This window comes from Saccopteryx bilineata, chromosome 6 (genome assembly GCF_036850765.1).
Source record: "Saccopteryx bilineata isolate mSacBil1 chromosome 6, mSacBil1_pri_phased_curated, whole genome shotgun sequence".
In the NCBI taxonomy this organism is placed as follows: Eukaryota; Metazoa; Chordata; class Mammalia; order Chiroptera; family Emballonuridae; genus Saccopteryx; species Saccopteryx bilineata.
This window is the reverse complement of record NC_089495.1, coordinates 109869125-109885212: the sequence shown is the minus strand read 5'-3', so window position 1 is coordinate 109885212 and position 16088 is coordinate 109869125. Positions and strand designations below refer to the sequence as shown.

The window sequence follows — 16088 nt, the reverse complement described above, 5'->3', positions numbered from 1 at the left end:
TTGCCTGACTGGAATAGTTTAATATGCATAGAATTTTGTATAGACACTGTTATTTCCATTATTAACAAAGAGGCAGAGTATAAATTCAAGTACAATATGGGTTCTCACACTACTAAGTTGGTTTTATATTTGGGCTATATTTCTGATTGGAAGAAACTGCTCCAACAGCCACCTCTGTTGCCTTCCTCACTGCAGAACCAAGCAGTCCAGCTCTATTTGCAGGGGGAGCAAGGTACTGGTGTTCCCTACTTTCTACCACCTGCTGGACAGCCTGCCTCATCCCTGAGGAGGCCTGACAGAGCTGGGTTTCCACGAGGCTCCCCTACAACTCTGTCCCTACATAAGTCCCATACACCCCGTGACTCTGTCATGACGGTCTTTGTAGAGGAATGCCATCTACAAAGCCTTTTCACAAACAGCTGTTCACATATACGAGTTGTATATAAATCCAAAATAGGCTGTGTTTCATGGGTCTGCCTGAACAGTGCTTGTTTAGAAATCTAGACCAAAATTTCCCACCCAGGCAATGCTACTGAGTTGAAATTGTTTTCAGAAGCCAGAAACCTGTGTAATCTGTTTTTGGTAATCTATTAAAATTCTTCACCACCAACAATTGGTGGTGATTTGGGTGTGTGTGTGTGGGGGGGTGTTTGTGTGTAAATAAAGTATTTTTTAAAGTATTTTATATTTTGACTACCAATTTTAATTCATTTTCTGACTTTGTAGTTTTATTTTTTATTTATTTATTTATTTATTTTTTGTATTTTTTTCTGAAGCTAGAAACGGGAAAGACAGTCAGACAGACTCCTGCATGCACCCGACCTGGTTCCACCCGGCACGCCCACCAGGGGCGCCGCTCTGCCCACCAGGGGGCGATGCTCTGCCCCTCCGGGGCGTCGCTCTGCCGACCAGAGCCACTCTAGCGCCTGGGGCAGAGGCCAAGGAGCCATCCCCAGCACCCGGGCCATCTTTGCTCCAATGGAGCCCTGGCTGCGGGAGGGGAAGAGAGAGACAGAGAGGAAGGAGGGGAGGGGGGTGGAGAAGCAAATGGGCGCTTCTCCTATGTGCCCTGGCTGGGAATCGAACCCGGGTCCCCCGCACACCAGGCCGACGCTCTACCGCTGAGCCAACCGGCCAGGGCTAGTTTTATTTATTTTTAAAGGATTCTTTTATTTCTGAAAAATTGAATGAAATGTTAAAAAACAGATGTTTAGATCTAATTTTTATGTGACTCCTCAAAAAGCTGAACACACTAGGCTGTCCGGGTGGATGCCAACTCCCAGGCATCAAAACGCTCATGAGAAGCCAGCACTCCACCCTCCCGTGGCCCACGGCCTGGCTGCTGTCTCATGGGCCTGCAAGCCCCGCCCTGAGTCGCCCCTCTGAGGGGAGAATGAGGTACAAACCTAACAGCATCCCTTCCATGTGGACAGGTCCCTGCTTTCCCACTTGCCCTCAGGGTGAGCTGTACAGGAATGCACAGTGGGTGACAGAGAAGTATGGACATGAGATTTGAGGCTAGCTTCCTCTCTACACCTCCTATCTTTTCTTCCCCAGAGATGGACAATCTGATGGATTTTCCGGCTTCCCTGGGTGATGGATCTATTAAAATCTTTTGAAGTTCATAAGGACTTTTATTCCTGGTAATAACTGGTAACAGCTAGGGAACTGAAAGAGTCCCGGTTTTTCCCAGTTCTTCCTGTATTTATGTAAATTCAGGTAAAGAAGACCTAAGTGGTGAACTCTAGAAAGCTTTACTTGACCCAGAGGCTGGACAGGGCCCGGCCTCTGTCTGCCTCTGACACTATGGTCAGCTCTTTATCTATATACTGATTCCTTTCCTCTGCTGACCACCCAGGGATTTCTTAAGGGCAAAGAAACACTAGCCTGAGTCTGGGTCCAAAGCAATTACTTGGTAGTTATTTGTAAAAAAAAAAAAATCGTGACAATCAAATTCATTAGTAGTTCAGGTATTTAAGCATCTCAATGGAGCTGCTGAAGGTGAAGGAGCTACATATAGGTGGAGGAGGAGGGAAAGGGAGACTGGGGTGCTAAGCAGAGGCGGATTAAGGTCGGTTGAGGCCCTGGGCACAGAAGAAAATATTGGGCCCCTTAAAAAAAGAGAGAGAGACAGAGAAAATAAAAATACATGTTAATCATATTTTTAAGTACATAAATAATATTTTGTACTATTAATGTTAAAATTGCACATATAAAACCAAACTTGGTATCATTAAAAAAAGTGTCAAGTTGGGGTTTTGCGGGGCACCTCAGAAGTCAGGCCCATGGCGCATGCCCAGTGTGCCCGCCATTAAATCCACCTCTGGATGAGGGAGGAAAAGTCTCTGAAAGGTGGTGATGTAAGAAAGGGATGTCTCTGCCAAGACACACTGGTCTAGAGGTAAGGGTGAGTAGGAAGTGGTCTCCAGGACTCACAGGTCCTTCTCTCCTCAGTCAGAGGTTCTACTTTGAAAAGCTCTACCCCCAGATATCAGTGAGAACATGAGAAGAGGGAAGGAGATGGAGCACCCCAGTGTAATGATGTTAAAGAGATGACATCTAAGGGTCAGTATACAGCCACAGCACCACTGGGCTGGCAGCAATCCCGGGCGGGGTTCATGTGTGAGGATACGAAACAAGGCAGCTCCGAGTTTGGGGTTGTCTATGTACAACTATAAGCAAAATTCTCCTAAATTGTAAGAACATTGGCCCCACTACCCAATCTTCCAACAATACATAGAGCACTTACCCTGAATTGAATAAATCACAAATTTTTTTATCGTAAGTAGTTTTCTTGGAGGGAGAGTCAAGTTATAGATATTTTTCACGTCTGCAAAATATCCAACATATCTATTCTGAGGGAAAAAAAAAACAAAAGCTTTAAGTGGAGATGAAAAGTCTAAATTCAACATGTCTGTGTTTTCTTTTCACACAGAATTTAAGGGGAGAAATTAAGTAAGGACACATTAATTGGTTGCCATTCTGTAACTATGGATTTTTGCGAATGCTGCCCGATGACTGAATAGCTACCTTAGAAAAAAGTGCTCTGGGGAGATAACAAGAAAGGGGCCAGGTGTCGCTGACAGGCTGCTGTGACTAAGAGTGCTGTGGATGAGAACCAACAAAACTGCTACATCTCAGCAGGACGCAGTTCACCGCTGCCTGGAACAAGCCTCTCTAAGGGAGGAAGTTCAGCTGTGGCCGAGTACAAGGAAAGGGTATAGCTTGGTGGCAAGTAGCCTCCCGGGCCTGTAAGGGTGGGCAGGTGGAGAACTCAGTGGAAAGCCCCCCATAGGCCTGCGGGGCTCCGTGTCCTCTTGTCTCTGCCAGCTAGCGTTTCTTCACTTTCCTCTTCCCCAGTTCCCATTTTGCAAGGCAACTCTGGGAAGTCTCTTAGAGTAAGGCACGCTGCTCACTCTGCTTAAAGAGTTCTGGCACTGAATCAACTGGACCAAAAAGTTCACCGACTCCTTGCCACCCATTGGAAGAGTTAATAAAGTTAACTGACGTACTCTCCACCAGAAAGGGCCAGTAAAGAAAGAGGCTCATGCAAGTTCTTAATTCAGCGGTGGGTGAAATGTCGTCCATATAGGATAGCCCGCAGTGCAGGGTCCAAACGTGACAGTGTCTGAGAATGACCACCTCACGCAGAAGGCTCGCTCCTGGGGCCTTGCCAACACAACTGCTGACACCAAGGCCCTGCACTGGATCAGAAGAGTTTCTGTTGTAGCTAGACTGTGCCAGTTCTGGACCGAAGTTACAGAAACTATGCAGAGATGCAGAGGAAATGGGGAAGGGAAGACGTACAGGGAGAGTCCTTGAAGGTTATAGCTAACCCCCCCCCCCCGCCCCCACACGCCCCTGGCTCCTGACAGTGACAGTCCTTCTTCCCCATAAGACTCAAACAGAGCAGGGCTCTCGTGCACTGTGCTGGCTCTCTTCCTTCTCCTGCCGCCCCAAACAACAGGGCCCACGGCAGGAGTTCATGCGGCCGGCATATATTTAGCAGGCACTTGCTCCAAACAGAAGAGGTGCTATATGGGGTACTTTGGGACACCAGGGTAGAAAGATGAGTAAGATATGAGCTTTGCCTGCAAAAGCAATAGAAGAGTCACCATTTCAAATAACTAGAGAATAATGTAAATTAGAGTAGTCCCGAAAAGAAACACCGAAGGCTAGAGGACCTGAAAGAGCAGGAGACTCCTTCAGGCTGGGAAGGAAAAGGGGCTCCAGGAAGGTCCCACATGAGCAATGGCACGAGGGTTTAAAGTGCTGACAGGTTACAGCTAGTGACATTGGTGCAGTAACCAAAACACTCCCAGCAAACAAAATCCTGGGCTCTGCGGCTTCCCAGCTGAATTTTACCATTCAAAGTAGAACTAATGCTTATCTTTCTCAAATGGTTCCAAAAAGTTCAAGAGGAGGGAAGACTCCCAAGCACATTTTACATAACCAGCATTATTCTCATTCCAAAAAAAGAGAAAGACACGACAAGGAAAAAAATTATAGGCCAACGTCCCTGATGAACATTGATGCTAAAAATTCTCAACAAAATATTATCAAACTGAATCCAGCAATACATGAAAGGATCATACACCATGATTAGAAACAACATATGCACCCTATGTTCACTGCAGTATTATTTACCACGGCCAAGGTTTGGAAGCTGTCCACGTGTCCATCAGTAGATGAGCGAATAGAAAAGCTATGATACATTATAAAATGGAATACTACTCAGCCATAAAGATGAGGGCAATCTTACCCTTTGCAACAGCATGGATTGACTTGAAAAGCATTACGCTAAGTGAAATAAACCAGCCACAGAAAGACAAGTACCATATGATTTCATTCATGTGTGGAATCTAATGAACAAAATTAACTAACAAGCAACAGAGAGACAGACTCATAGAGAGCAGGCTGACAGCTGTTGTCGGGTGTGGGGGAGTGACTGGGTGAAGGAGAGATAGGGATTGAGCAAAAAGAAAAGGAGAGAGAGAGAGAGAGAGAGAGAGAGAGAGAGAGAGAGAACACAAGGACGCAGACAACAGTGTGATGATTGCAAGGCGGGGGAAGGTAGAGGAGTTTATTGGAGATAAATGGTGATGGATAGAGACTTGACTTGGCAAAGGGAAAAAATAAAATAAAAACCTGAAGTAAACTGGGAAACTGTGCTCAGGGGAGAAGCTATGGCTACCTTGCAAAGCTCAGGCTGCAATGGAGGTGCTGCCCTTGGCCTCCGGGAGGGACCCTGGCATGTCACAGGGCACCCATGGGCTGCTGCCTGACCACTAAGGGAGAAGTCTAAGCTAAAACCAAATGACAGGTGTTGCTCTTAACCCACTTCCCCAGAGGACCCCTTTTTTAATAAGAAAAGTTACCTGAGAAGGAGTTTCTACTCCCTGAAATTTAGTACTGGTGGTTTTATCCGTTCGTCGTTTTCCAAAATAATGAAGGCTGTCCTGTAGAAATAGGGACAATCCAATCATGGCTCATCTATACTTGCCTCTCCTGTCTAGGGCATTCTTAAAATTTCTAAGTGTACATACTTTCCAGAGTCAGCAGTCCTTGGGCAGAGGCTACCCAAATGAGGAAATTAACCAAGCCACATCAAGGTCAGCACTCATTCAAAGATTCATAAAGATGTGTGATTTTAGAGCTGGAAAGACCTTAGAGATCAGATCACCTGGTTTGTCTTCCTATGTTTCCATTTTACATATGGAGAAGACTGAGACCCCCAAAAACCTAAGTGACCTGTCCTGGAGATGGAGGCAGCCACAGAGGGCCAGCCCAAGCCAGGCTCTCAGCCCAAGGCTCCAGGAAGATGGCTTTCAAACTCTTTATTGAAAAAGCTGCAATCCACATTAATCAAGTTAGGAGATGCACATGCGCGCGCGCGCACACACACACACACACACACACACACACACTCACACACACAACTAAAACAAAAATTTTTTTTTTTCATTTTTCTGAAGCTGGAAACAGGGAGAGACAGACAGACTCCCGCATGCGCCGGACCGGGATCCACCTGGCACGCCCACCAGGGGCGACGCTCTGCCCACCAGGGGGTGATGCTCTGCTCATCCTGGGCGTCGCCATATTGCGACCAGAGCCACTCTAGCGCCTGGGGCAGAGGCCAAGGAGCCATCCCCAGCGCCTGGGCCATCTTTGCTCCAATGGAGCCTTGGCTGCGGGAGGGGAAGAGAGAGACAGAGAGGAAAGCGTGGCGGAGGGGTGGAGAAGCAAATGGGCGTTTCTCCTGTGTGCCCTGGCCGGGAATCGAACCCAGGTCCTCCGCACGCTAGGCCGACTTTCTACCGCTGAGCCAACCGGCCAGGGCCTAAAACAAAATTTTACAAAACAACATTTACCTTTTATATTTCCTAATCTATTCCATAAGGTGCACTTTTTTTTTCTCCCAAAAGTGGAGGGGGAAATGCTCATGCATATTATGGAGCAAAAAATACGGTATTTTATTAAATATTAACTGTCCTCAAACAGTGATTTTCAACCTTTTTCATCTCACGGCACACATAAACTAAGTACTAAAATTCTGTGTCACACCATAGAATATTGTATAGGTTTTGCCGATCTGACAAAAAAAAAATTAGGTATAATTTTGATTCTTTCACACCAGATGGCTTTTGTTGTGTGGCTGTTGACCTGTTTTTATTTGAAAATCTAAGGGAAAAGAGGTCAGTGCTCCTGACTAAATAATCAGGTATTGCATGTTTTAAAAATTCTTGCAGCTAAAAAATAGAAATATTAAATATTTAAAAATTTAAAAAAAATTCTTGCGGCACACCGGTTGAAAATTGCTGTCCTAGAACATACATTTTCATAACCTGTGCTTCTCAAATTAGAAAAAAAGGTGATGATGGAATTAGAATGTTGGACATTGTGCATAACCCACAGCTTCTCTCTCTCTCTCTCTCTCTCTCTCTCTCTCTCTCTCTCTCTCTCTTTTTTGTATTTTTCTGAAGTGAGAGGTGGGGAGGCAGAAACAGACTCCCGCATGCACCTGTCCAGGATCCACCTGGCAAGCCCACCAGGGGGCAATACTCTGCCCATCTGGGGCATTGCCCTGTTGCAACCGGAGCCATTCTAGTGCCTGAGGTGGAGACAATGGAGCTGTCCTCAGATCCTGGGCCAACTCTGCTCCAGTAGAGCCTTGGCTGCAGGAGGGGAAGAGAGAGATAGAGAGGAAGGAGAGGGGGAGGGGTGGAGAAGCAGATGGGTGCTTCTCCTGTGCGCCCTGGCCGGGAATTGAACCAGGAACTTCCACACACCAGGCTGACACTCTGCCACTGAGTCAACCTGCCAGGGCCTCCCACAGCTTCTCTTAACTCGAATGTAGGCTAAATGAGGAGCAGAGCTATTGAGTGTGTGTCCTGTATATGGTTAACTTCTCAGCAAGATCATGGCAGAAAAAAGACTGATAACCCTGATTTAAGAAGTAGAAACAGCCCACTCTGTCTTCTTAGAAATTTCCAAAGGGCACAGAACTCACAGAGATTGACTAGGCAAATATAACACTGGGCAGAGACTTTGTTCTGTGTTGTTAAGCACCACCTCTTATCTACCTAGCACTTCTGAGGGTCAAGGTCCTTTAGAAAACTTACCTAATCAATCTTCATATTTTCTTGTGTGAAAGGAGGAAGTCCCATAATTGGTCAGAGTAGGGTCACACTGAAACAGGTGAAGCATCTTGATTGCTGAACTCTTTTGCACTTGCATAACTCAACCTTTCTAACCTCACCTTAATCTTGCCCTTGTTGGGTCTTGTCTTTATTTAAAATGTTGATATTGTATATACTTCATAGATTTTTTGCATTAATTTTGATATTGCACTAGAATCTTATGTATATTAACTGTGAGCATTTTGGCAGTCTTTTACATTTATGCCCAAGGTTGAGTGCCTCACTGACTTCACCCTAGTCCTGGCCCAGAGTAAGAGTTATCTTGATCAGCTATAACTAATGCAAGTCAAACAAAGAAATGCGAAAGAGGTTTTCTAATAGCCTCTCCAATTACAATTTTACTAAGTACCATGACTCAAAGAATCATCCTATCCTACCAGTGACATTTCAGAACTAGCAAATTCAGTCAGCATAAGATAAGTGTGTAATAAGATCTTTCATACCTCTGCAGTCCTGAATATTTCAAGGGCAATAAGGCAGGCACAAACCATAGTTCCAGTTCTTCCTAGAAAAGAAAATAAGTTAGCTCATGACCATTGTTCATGGTAGTACATGGTATAAAAATGCTCTCAGAAATATTCAGAGGTCATTTTGAATTGATTTTCTTTCATTCTTTCATTCAAGCACTTTTCATTGAAAGTGCTTGATAAGAAAATTGCAAGTCAGAAATAGTTGAAGCTGTGTCATTGCTCTGAGGTTCCCAGGACTTCTTCCTACCATGTACATACACGCACCTGTGCTCGTGTGTACTGTTCTTGAGTCGCTACTACTGGGACTGCAGTCATTGGCAGAGGCAATCAGCTCTGCTCTAGAACTCTGACACTAAAGGGTTACTCGTCAATTAGGAACTAAATACATACCCTGTTTTTCTAACATCAATAAAAGAACATGGTTAGAACACAAAATGCCAACCAGCATTTGCAATACCCATTATTCCTTCCATTTTAGTTAAAGTTTGTATGTTACAAAATATCTATAAAAGTAGAGAACAGTATAAGGAACCCTCATATACCTGCTCCTAAGATTCTATAATTATCATATTATATTGTTGTGTACTTGTTTAATTTCTCTCTCTTCTTTTTTCCATTCTTCCCTCTCTCCCTCCTCCATCTTTCTCCCTCCCCCACCCCACCAAAGCATTTTAAAACAAATCCTTGATTGCCTGACCAGGCGGTGGCGCAGTAGATAGAGCGTCAAACTGGGATGCAGAACACCCAGGTTCGAAACATGAGATCACCAGTTTGAGCACAGGCTCACCAGCTTGAGCCCAAGGTCGCTGGCTTGAACAAGGGGTCACTCGCTCTGCTGTAGCCCCCTGGTCAAGGCACATATGAGAATACAATCAATGAATAACTAAGGAGCCGCAGCAAAGAACTGATGGTTCTCATCTCTCTCCCTACCTGTCTGTCTCTGTCACAAAAAATAAAAAATAAAAATAAAACAAATCCTTGATTTCATGTCATTTTATCCTCAAAGCCCCTTATGTTTTATTCCAATTTACATTTTTGACCTGCCATACAAAATCTGAGTTAAAAAATATGTTGCTTTTTTATGTCTACAATATCGGTGGTAGCTCTTGTCTTACCAGTATATGTTGAACTTATTTTATATAATTCCAAACTTATCCTTTTACCTTAAGATGCACTCTATTTTCTAGTCTATCCTTTTTAAATGTACTACTAAACTTACTTTGCCAACCGTAGTTTGAAAATCACTGTTCTAAGTCAAGTACTTCCAAAGAGGACTTTGTACCACCCCATGCTATGATAAATAAAAGCTCCTTAAAAACTGGCTTTCAGTTGTGTGTAGATTGTTAATGTTTCAGTTTTGGAGGACATCTCTGGGTCTCTGTAATTCTGGTGTTGTCCCCGTGAAAACACTTTTGCAGATTTGTATTCTTGTGGCTATGGATAATACAACTGCAGACACAGTAAATGCCCTCTCATCTAGTCACATCAGGTATAGCAGAGAATCATAAAAATGATATTGCTGGCCCTGACCAGTTGACTCAGTAGTAGAGTGTTGACCTGGCGTGTGAAAGTCCTGGGTCCAATTCCTGGTGAGGGCACACAGGAGAGGCAACTATCTGCTTCTCTACCCCTTCTCTTCTCCCTAACTTCCCTCCAGCCTACCTCCACAGCCAGTGGCTCAATGGATTCAAGCATGTAGACTCCAGGTGCTGAGAATGGCTCTATTGAGCCTCTGCTTCATGCACTAAAAACAGCTCAGTGGCGAGGATTGGCCCCAGATGGGCAGAGGATCAGCCCCAGACAGGGGTTGCCTGGTGGATCCCGGCCGGGGTGCATATGGGAGTCTGTCTCTGTATCTCACCCTCCTCTCACTTAAAAAAAAGATATTGCTTATTTTCACTTAAAACTTAAATGTATATTTATTCACTGAACTTCTCCTATTGGACAAAGGTTTTGGAATTCTTTCTTGGAAAGGCCAGACCCATAGCATAAACCATGGCATCATCTATAATTTCTAGTTTCAGATCTTGAAAGCAATCTAGGTGCAGAACCTTCCAGATTTCACTACTGGAATTTTTCTCCCAATGTTTTACCTTAGTCTTACTTGCTATTAATCCAGGTGCAATTTTGGTTGTACTACTCAATTTCATTTAATTTTCTTGAAACATTTAACTTAGGTTTTATAAAACTATACCTTTTTCAAAATCTACATGATACTTGATTATCTGACATAAGTATAATAATAAGTAGAACAGGCAGACACTGGTAGAAGCACAAACACATAGGCTTACTAAAGAGAAGCTTACTAGCTGCCATTTGTTAACATGTTAATAGACACCAACAGGTGAGTTTACAAAGGGAATGGAGAGCATCATATAATCCAGCAAGTTGGTTAGATGGGAGTCGGTAGAGAGTTTTTGTCATCCTGAGGTCTAAAGAAGCATCTTGCACCTCTAAATGTAATGCAATTCTCGGCTTTCATAATGATAATAACTAAAATTCTGGTAATGCTTTAAAGATCTCATATAGTCTTTCCAACAACTCTGTGAGATAAATAACCCAGCATGAGAAAGGAGAAACTGAGGTTTTGCAAGTTTAAGAAACTTTCACATAGTCAGGTAGCAAAACATCTTAATGCCAGCTTATATGATGTTTCACAGCAATTCTTAAGCTTTACTTTTTCAGGCTATGTCCATTACCCCTGCCTGCTAAGTAGAATTTACATGCTCAATTCTTGAATCTGTAAGCAAAGCTACTGAGCTGATTTTCCAGACACGAAGACTGGTAAGTGTATGTGTATACGTTGCATGTATCACCATCTAATACATACCATTTTTTCTTTGTAAACAATAGACTGTGGTCTCCATGGGAGAAGTGCATATGTCTGCTCAGTACACTGTCATATACCCTGCATCAAGACAGTACCTGGTGTTCAATACATGAATGAATGAACATATCTGCCCTTTCAATTTATCATGACATCCAGTCCCACAACAATCCTTTTTCTCGTTATTCTTTTTTACTTCCTCATCCACTTAGGTGCACAATGAACAATATCACTATTGGCTTTACCAGTACTGAATAACACTGTTTCCCTTGCTTCTGGGCCTTTGACTGTATCCACTCTGTCAAAGCCTAACACTTGGGTTAATGTGGGCACCCACTTTCTTCATTCCTACATCAGAAAGATAAAGCCACCACATATACACAGACACTAGAGATGCAGATAACTACTGGAGAAAAAACACACAACTTTTCATATCGGTAATAACATCAATTAATAGTACAACATGTAAGCTGGGCCTCAATGCAGCCAAGACACGTCCATATGTTGTTTTCAGTTTCTTGTCCAAGTTCTCGTGGAATCTAGTTAAAATTTTCCCTGTATTCAACCCAACCACCTTCCCTCTGACTCTGTCTGTCTTCTATTTCTTTCTTTACAGAGGCGAGACCTCCCTTAACTTGTTGCTTCCCTGAGTCCCCCCTGTAGGCTTCCCATGGTTACATCTATCCTTACCCCTTCCCTTGAATCTCACATGGAAGGAGTTTCACCTCTTTAAAAAAAAAAATAAAAAAATTTTTGTTTTTACTGATTTCAGAGAGAGAGAGGGAGGAGAAAAATGAGAAGCATTAACTCATAGTTGTTTCACTTTAGTTGTTCATTGACTGCTTCTCATATGTTCCTTGACCAGGGGGCTCAAGCCAGTGTGACCTTGGGCTCAAACCAGCCACTTTGTGCTTCAAGCCAGTGACCTTTGGGCTATAGGTAGTGCCCTTCAGGTCATGTTGATGATCCCACGATCTAGCCAGCAACCTTGTGTTTAAGTTGGCAAGCCCACACTCAAGCCAGTGACCTCGGGGTTTTGAACAGAAAACCTCAGCATTCTAGGTAAAAAGTTCTATCCACCATGCCACCACTGGTCAGGCAGGAGCTTCTCCTCCTTAATCCAGCCAGATACTCCACTTGGGTTCTGGATCACATCCCCTTCTCTTGATCAGTGTCTTGACTTTATCAGTCTTCATTTTTCTGCTTCAGTCTCTCTCTCTCTCTCTAATTCCTTACCCTTGGTAAATAAACATAGGTCCCCTCACTCTATCTTATAAAAAACACTATCAGCCCCAAATGCTTAAACAACTAATTTTTCTCTGTTTTTTCACAGCAAGCTTTTTATTTTATTATTATTATTATTTTTTACAGAGACAGAGAGAGGGACAGACAGGAACAGAGAGAGATGAGAAGCATCAACATCAGTTTTTCGTTGGAAAAAAAACACCACGGGCCTTCAGCAGACCAAGTAACCCCTTGCTCGAGCCAGCAACCTTGGGTCCAAACTGGTGAGCTTTTACTCAAACCAGATGAGCCTGCGCTCAAGCTGGAGACCTCAGGGTCTTAAACCTGGGTCTTCTGTATCCCAGTCCGACACTCTATCCACTGCACCACCGCTGGTCAGGTGCATAGCCAAGCTTTTTGAATCCCTAGTCTACACTTGATATTGCCATTTCCTCCTTATTGATTCTGATACCTACCATTTATTCACTGTTTACTATGTATCACATGTTCTACTATACATTTTAATATGCATTAACTCATCTTAGTTTTATAATAATCCTTGAAGGCAGGTATTACAATTCCCATTTTACAGATGGGAAAACTGCGGCTTAGAATGATTCCAAGTGGTTTAAAAATAGTCTTAAGATCCAAATCAGGGACAATTTAATATTAATAATCCTGCTATGTCATAATAATATACAAACTTTGAAGAACACAGTTCTACAGCATTTGTACGTTTATTATGGCTTTTCAGTTTTATCTCAAAATTCTATCTTACAGATGTTACTATTTATCTCTTAAAAGTAGATTTCACAGTTGATATGTATAAATTTATGAAATCAATCAATCAATTTATATATCTTAGTTCTGAGCTCTTTTGTGTCTTTTTCCAGACACCTACAGGCTTGCTTGACTGCCCTGTTTTCTTCAGTATTTCTTCACTGTAACTGGGTCACTGTTTTTGGAGTTTCCTTTGCTGGAATTTATATTTTCTTCATTTCAGGTATTTTGGTATTTATCTGGCAAACTTGGCAAGGAAGTTTCTCTTCCACCATTTTTTTTATAAGTGAAAACTGTTTATTCTAGTAAATAAAAAATTCTAAAGACTTTGCCTATAAGTGTCCTGATAATAATAAATGGCCACGATTTGCATTAGAGTTTAGTAAATCTAACAAAGATGATTAAGTTAAAAAGACTATAACTCAAGATGGTGGTTTGAACACCAAAAGTAGATTGGAAAAACCCCAACCTACTCTTATTGATCAATGTTATCCTGTTAAAATTTAATTTTCTAAATAAAACTTTTTAAAAAAAATAATAAAGTTATTAAAAGGCAAAAAAAGAAAAAGGAAAAAAAAACCCAACCTCCATATCAAATACATGGAAATGATGGAGAAAGAAACATGGCTCAACTAAAAAAAAGGCAAGAAAGACTCAGAGGATCAGAAATGGGGAGAGGAACCAAACTGGTAAGTGGCAGTCAAAGTCAAGAAACTCAAAATAAACTATTATAAGGAAAAAAGGGATGACATAATCCACAAAATGCAGGAAAGGAGATAAAAAGAAGCACAGAAAAATTGTGACAAATATAAAAGACATAATTGAATGCCACAAATAAGTCCAAATATGTCTATAATCATAATAAATACATTAAAAATGTATAGATTCTGATATTGTATTTTTAATAATACAAATACATGCTGTTTCAAGAGACTTAAACCAAAATGATACAGAAAGATTGAATGCAAAATGATGAAAAATTTATAACACAACTTCCAATGAAGGTGCCAGAGCAGGTAAAAGCTGTGTTCACATACTCCCATAATTACATTAAAATTACAACTATAGACCAATCACCCTGAAGAATCATCTGAAGACTACCTGAACAGAACTTCTCTAACTAAGGATATAAAGAAAAAGCCACGTCAAGATTAGTAACAAGGATGGAAATGAGAAACAGATTGGCCCCACACTCATGTGTAGTGTTTGAGAATTGGGAAATGTACTTTAGCTGTAGAGCTACTGAAGAGCAAGGAGTTGCAGCCCTATACCAGGATCTTGGCCTGGAGCATCAGTACCAAGAGAAGAAGTCCCCACAATATCTGGCTGTGAAAAGCAGCAGGGTTTCCATCTAGATGAGATGGAGGGCTGCTGGAAACCCAAGCATTCTCTTAAAGGGCCCAAGCACAGACTCACTCTCCCACAAACACTCATCCTAAGCCCCAGAAAAGGGACAACAGCTTGAAAAGTGCCAGTGACATATATGTAGGAACTGAATTGTGTGGCTTCAGGGAGAGGACCAGAAGAGACTGAAGTGATGGCAGCTGCTGTTCTTGTTTTGAACCTGCCTCCCACCCAGCATGCCAGCAGAAGTAGGCACCAAATCTGAAACCACTTGAATCTGGTGAATACTCTTGCCCCACCTTGGTGACTCCTTCACAACACCCAATTTACACACTGTCTGAGCTCCTTCAGTGGCTAACCTTCATGGGAAGCCAGCCCGCGCCAGCGCTGCAGACTTATCTGAAGACTCTCAGGAGTCTACAGGCCCCAGGCAGGTAGCAGCTGGCCTTGGCATACCTCTTGCTGAGTATGCCTCAGCTGAGTGGTCCCAGGACCAGCACCAGTAGCAGCTGACCTTGGTTCACAGTGTGACCTCTCCCCTTATGCTGTACAACTATAAACAATCTGCATGATATGAATAAATTCCTAGAAACATACTATTCTCCCAAGACTGAATCAGGAAGAAACAGAAAGTCTGAGCAGATTGATAACTGCTAATAAAATCGAATCAGTAATAAAAAAAAAAAACACCCAACAAACCCTGGCCGGATGGCTCAGTGGTAGAGCGTCGGCCTGGCATGCAGGAGTCCCAGGTTCGATTCCTGGCCAGGGCACACAGGAGAAGCGCCTATCTGCTTCTCCACCCCTCCCCCTCTCCTTCCTCTCTGTCTCTCTCTTCCCCTCCCGCAGCCAAGGCTCCACTGGAGCAAAGTTGGCCCGGGTGCTCAGGATGGCTCCATGGCCTCTGCCTCAGGCGCTAGAATGGCTTTGGTTGCAGCGGAGCAACGCCCCAGATGGGCAGAGCATTGCCCCCTTGTGGGCATGCCGGGTGGATCTTGGTCGGGCACATGCGGGAGTCTGTCAGACTGCCTCCCCGTTTCCAACTTCAGAAAAATACAAAAAAACCACAAACAAACAAAAAAGAACACCCAACAAAGAAAAGCCCTGGATCAGATGGCCTCACAAGTGGACTTTACCAACCATTCAAAAGAAGAATTAATGTATTCTTTTCTAACTAGTCCAAAATATTGAAGAGGGAGAAGGCTCCTGAACTCATTTTACAAGACCAGTTTTACCTTGATATCAAAATCAGACAGAAAAATACAAAAAATTAAAATTACAGGCTAATATCCCTGATGTACATAGATCAAAAATCCAAACCAAACTATTAGCAAACTAAATTCAGCAATACAATAAAAAAGTCACATGCCATGATCAAGTGGAGTTTATTTCCAGGATGCAAGGTTGGTTTAATATTCACAAATCAATTAATGCTATATGCCACATAAACAAAGTGAAGGATCAAAATCATATGAACATATCAACAAATGCAGAAAAATCTAACATCCAATTATGATAAGAACCCTAAGAAAAGACCATATATAAAAAAACTGACAGCTAACATTATATTAAATGGCGAAAAGCTGAGAAATTTTTTCTTTCTATTTTAATTTTATCTTTTTCAATTACAGTTGACTTTCCCCATGCACCTTTTTTCTTTGCTGATTCGGTTGTATGTATACCCTCTTATTGTAATAATTCATAGGCATAACTATGACTACAGGCTGAGTCCTATGAGCGTTC

At 42.6% G+C, this 16088-nt stretch overlaps 1 protein-coding gene across 1 annotated transcript in view; it reads right to left on the bottom strand.

The window, feature by feature from the left end:
• The window catches only part of LOC136309361 (phosphatidylinositol 3,4,5-trisphosphate 3-phosphatase TPTE2-like), a 105536-nt gene that overhangs the window by 21683 nt on the left and 67765 nt on the right, over nt 1–16088 (bottom strand). The window contains exons 11-13 of the mRNA XM_066237532.1: nt 8144–8205; nt 5379–5459; nt 2750–2855 (exon numbers count right to left, since the gene is read on the bottom strand). Of these exons, the coding sequence (XP_066093629.1) occupies nt 2750–2855; nt 5379–5459; nt 8144–8205 (249 nt within the window). The remainder of the gene's footprint in view (nt 1–2749; nt 2856–5378; nt 5460–8143; nt 8206–16088) is intronic.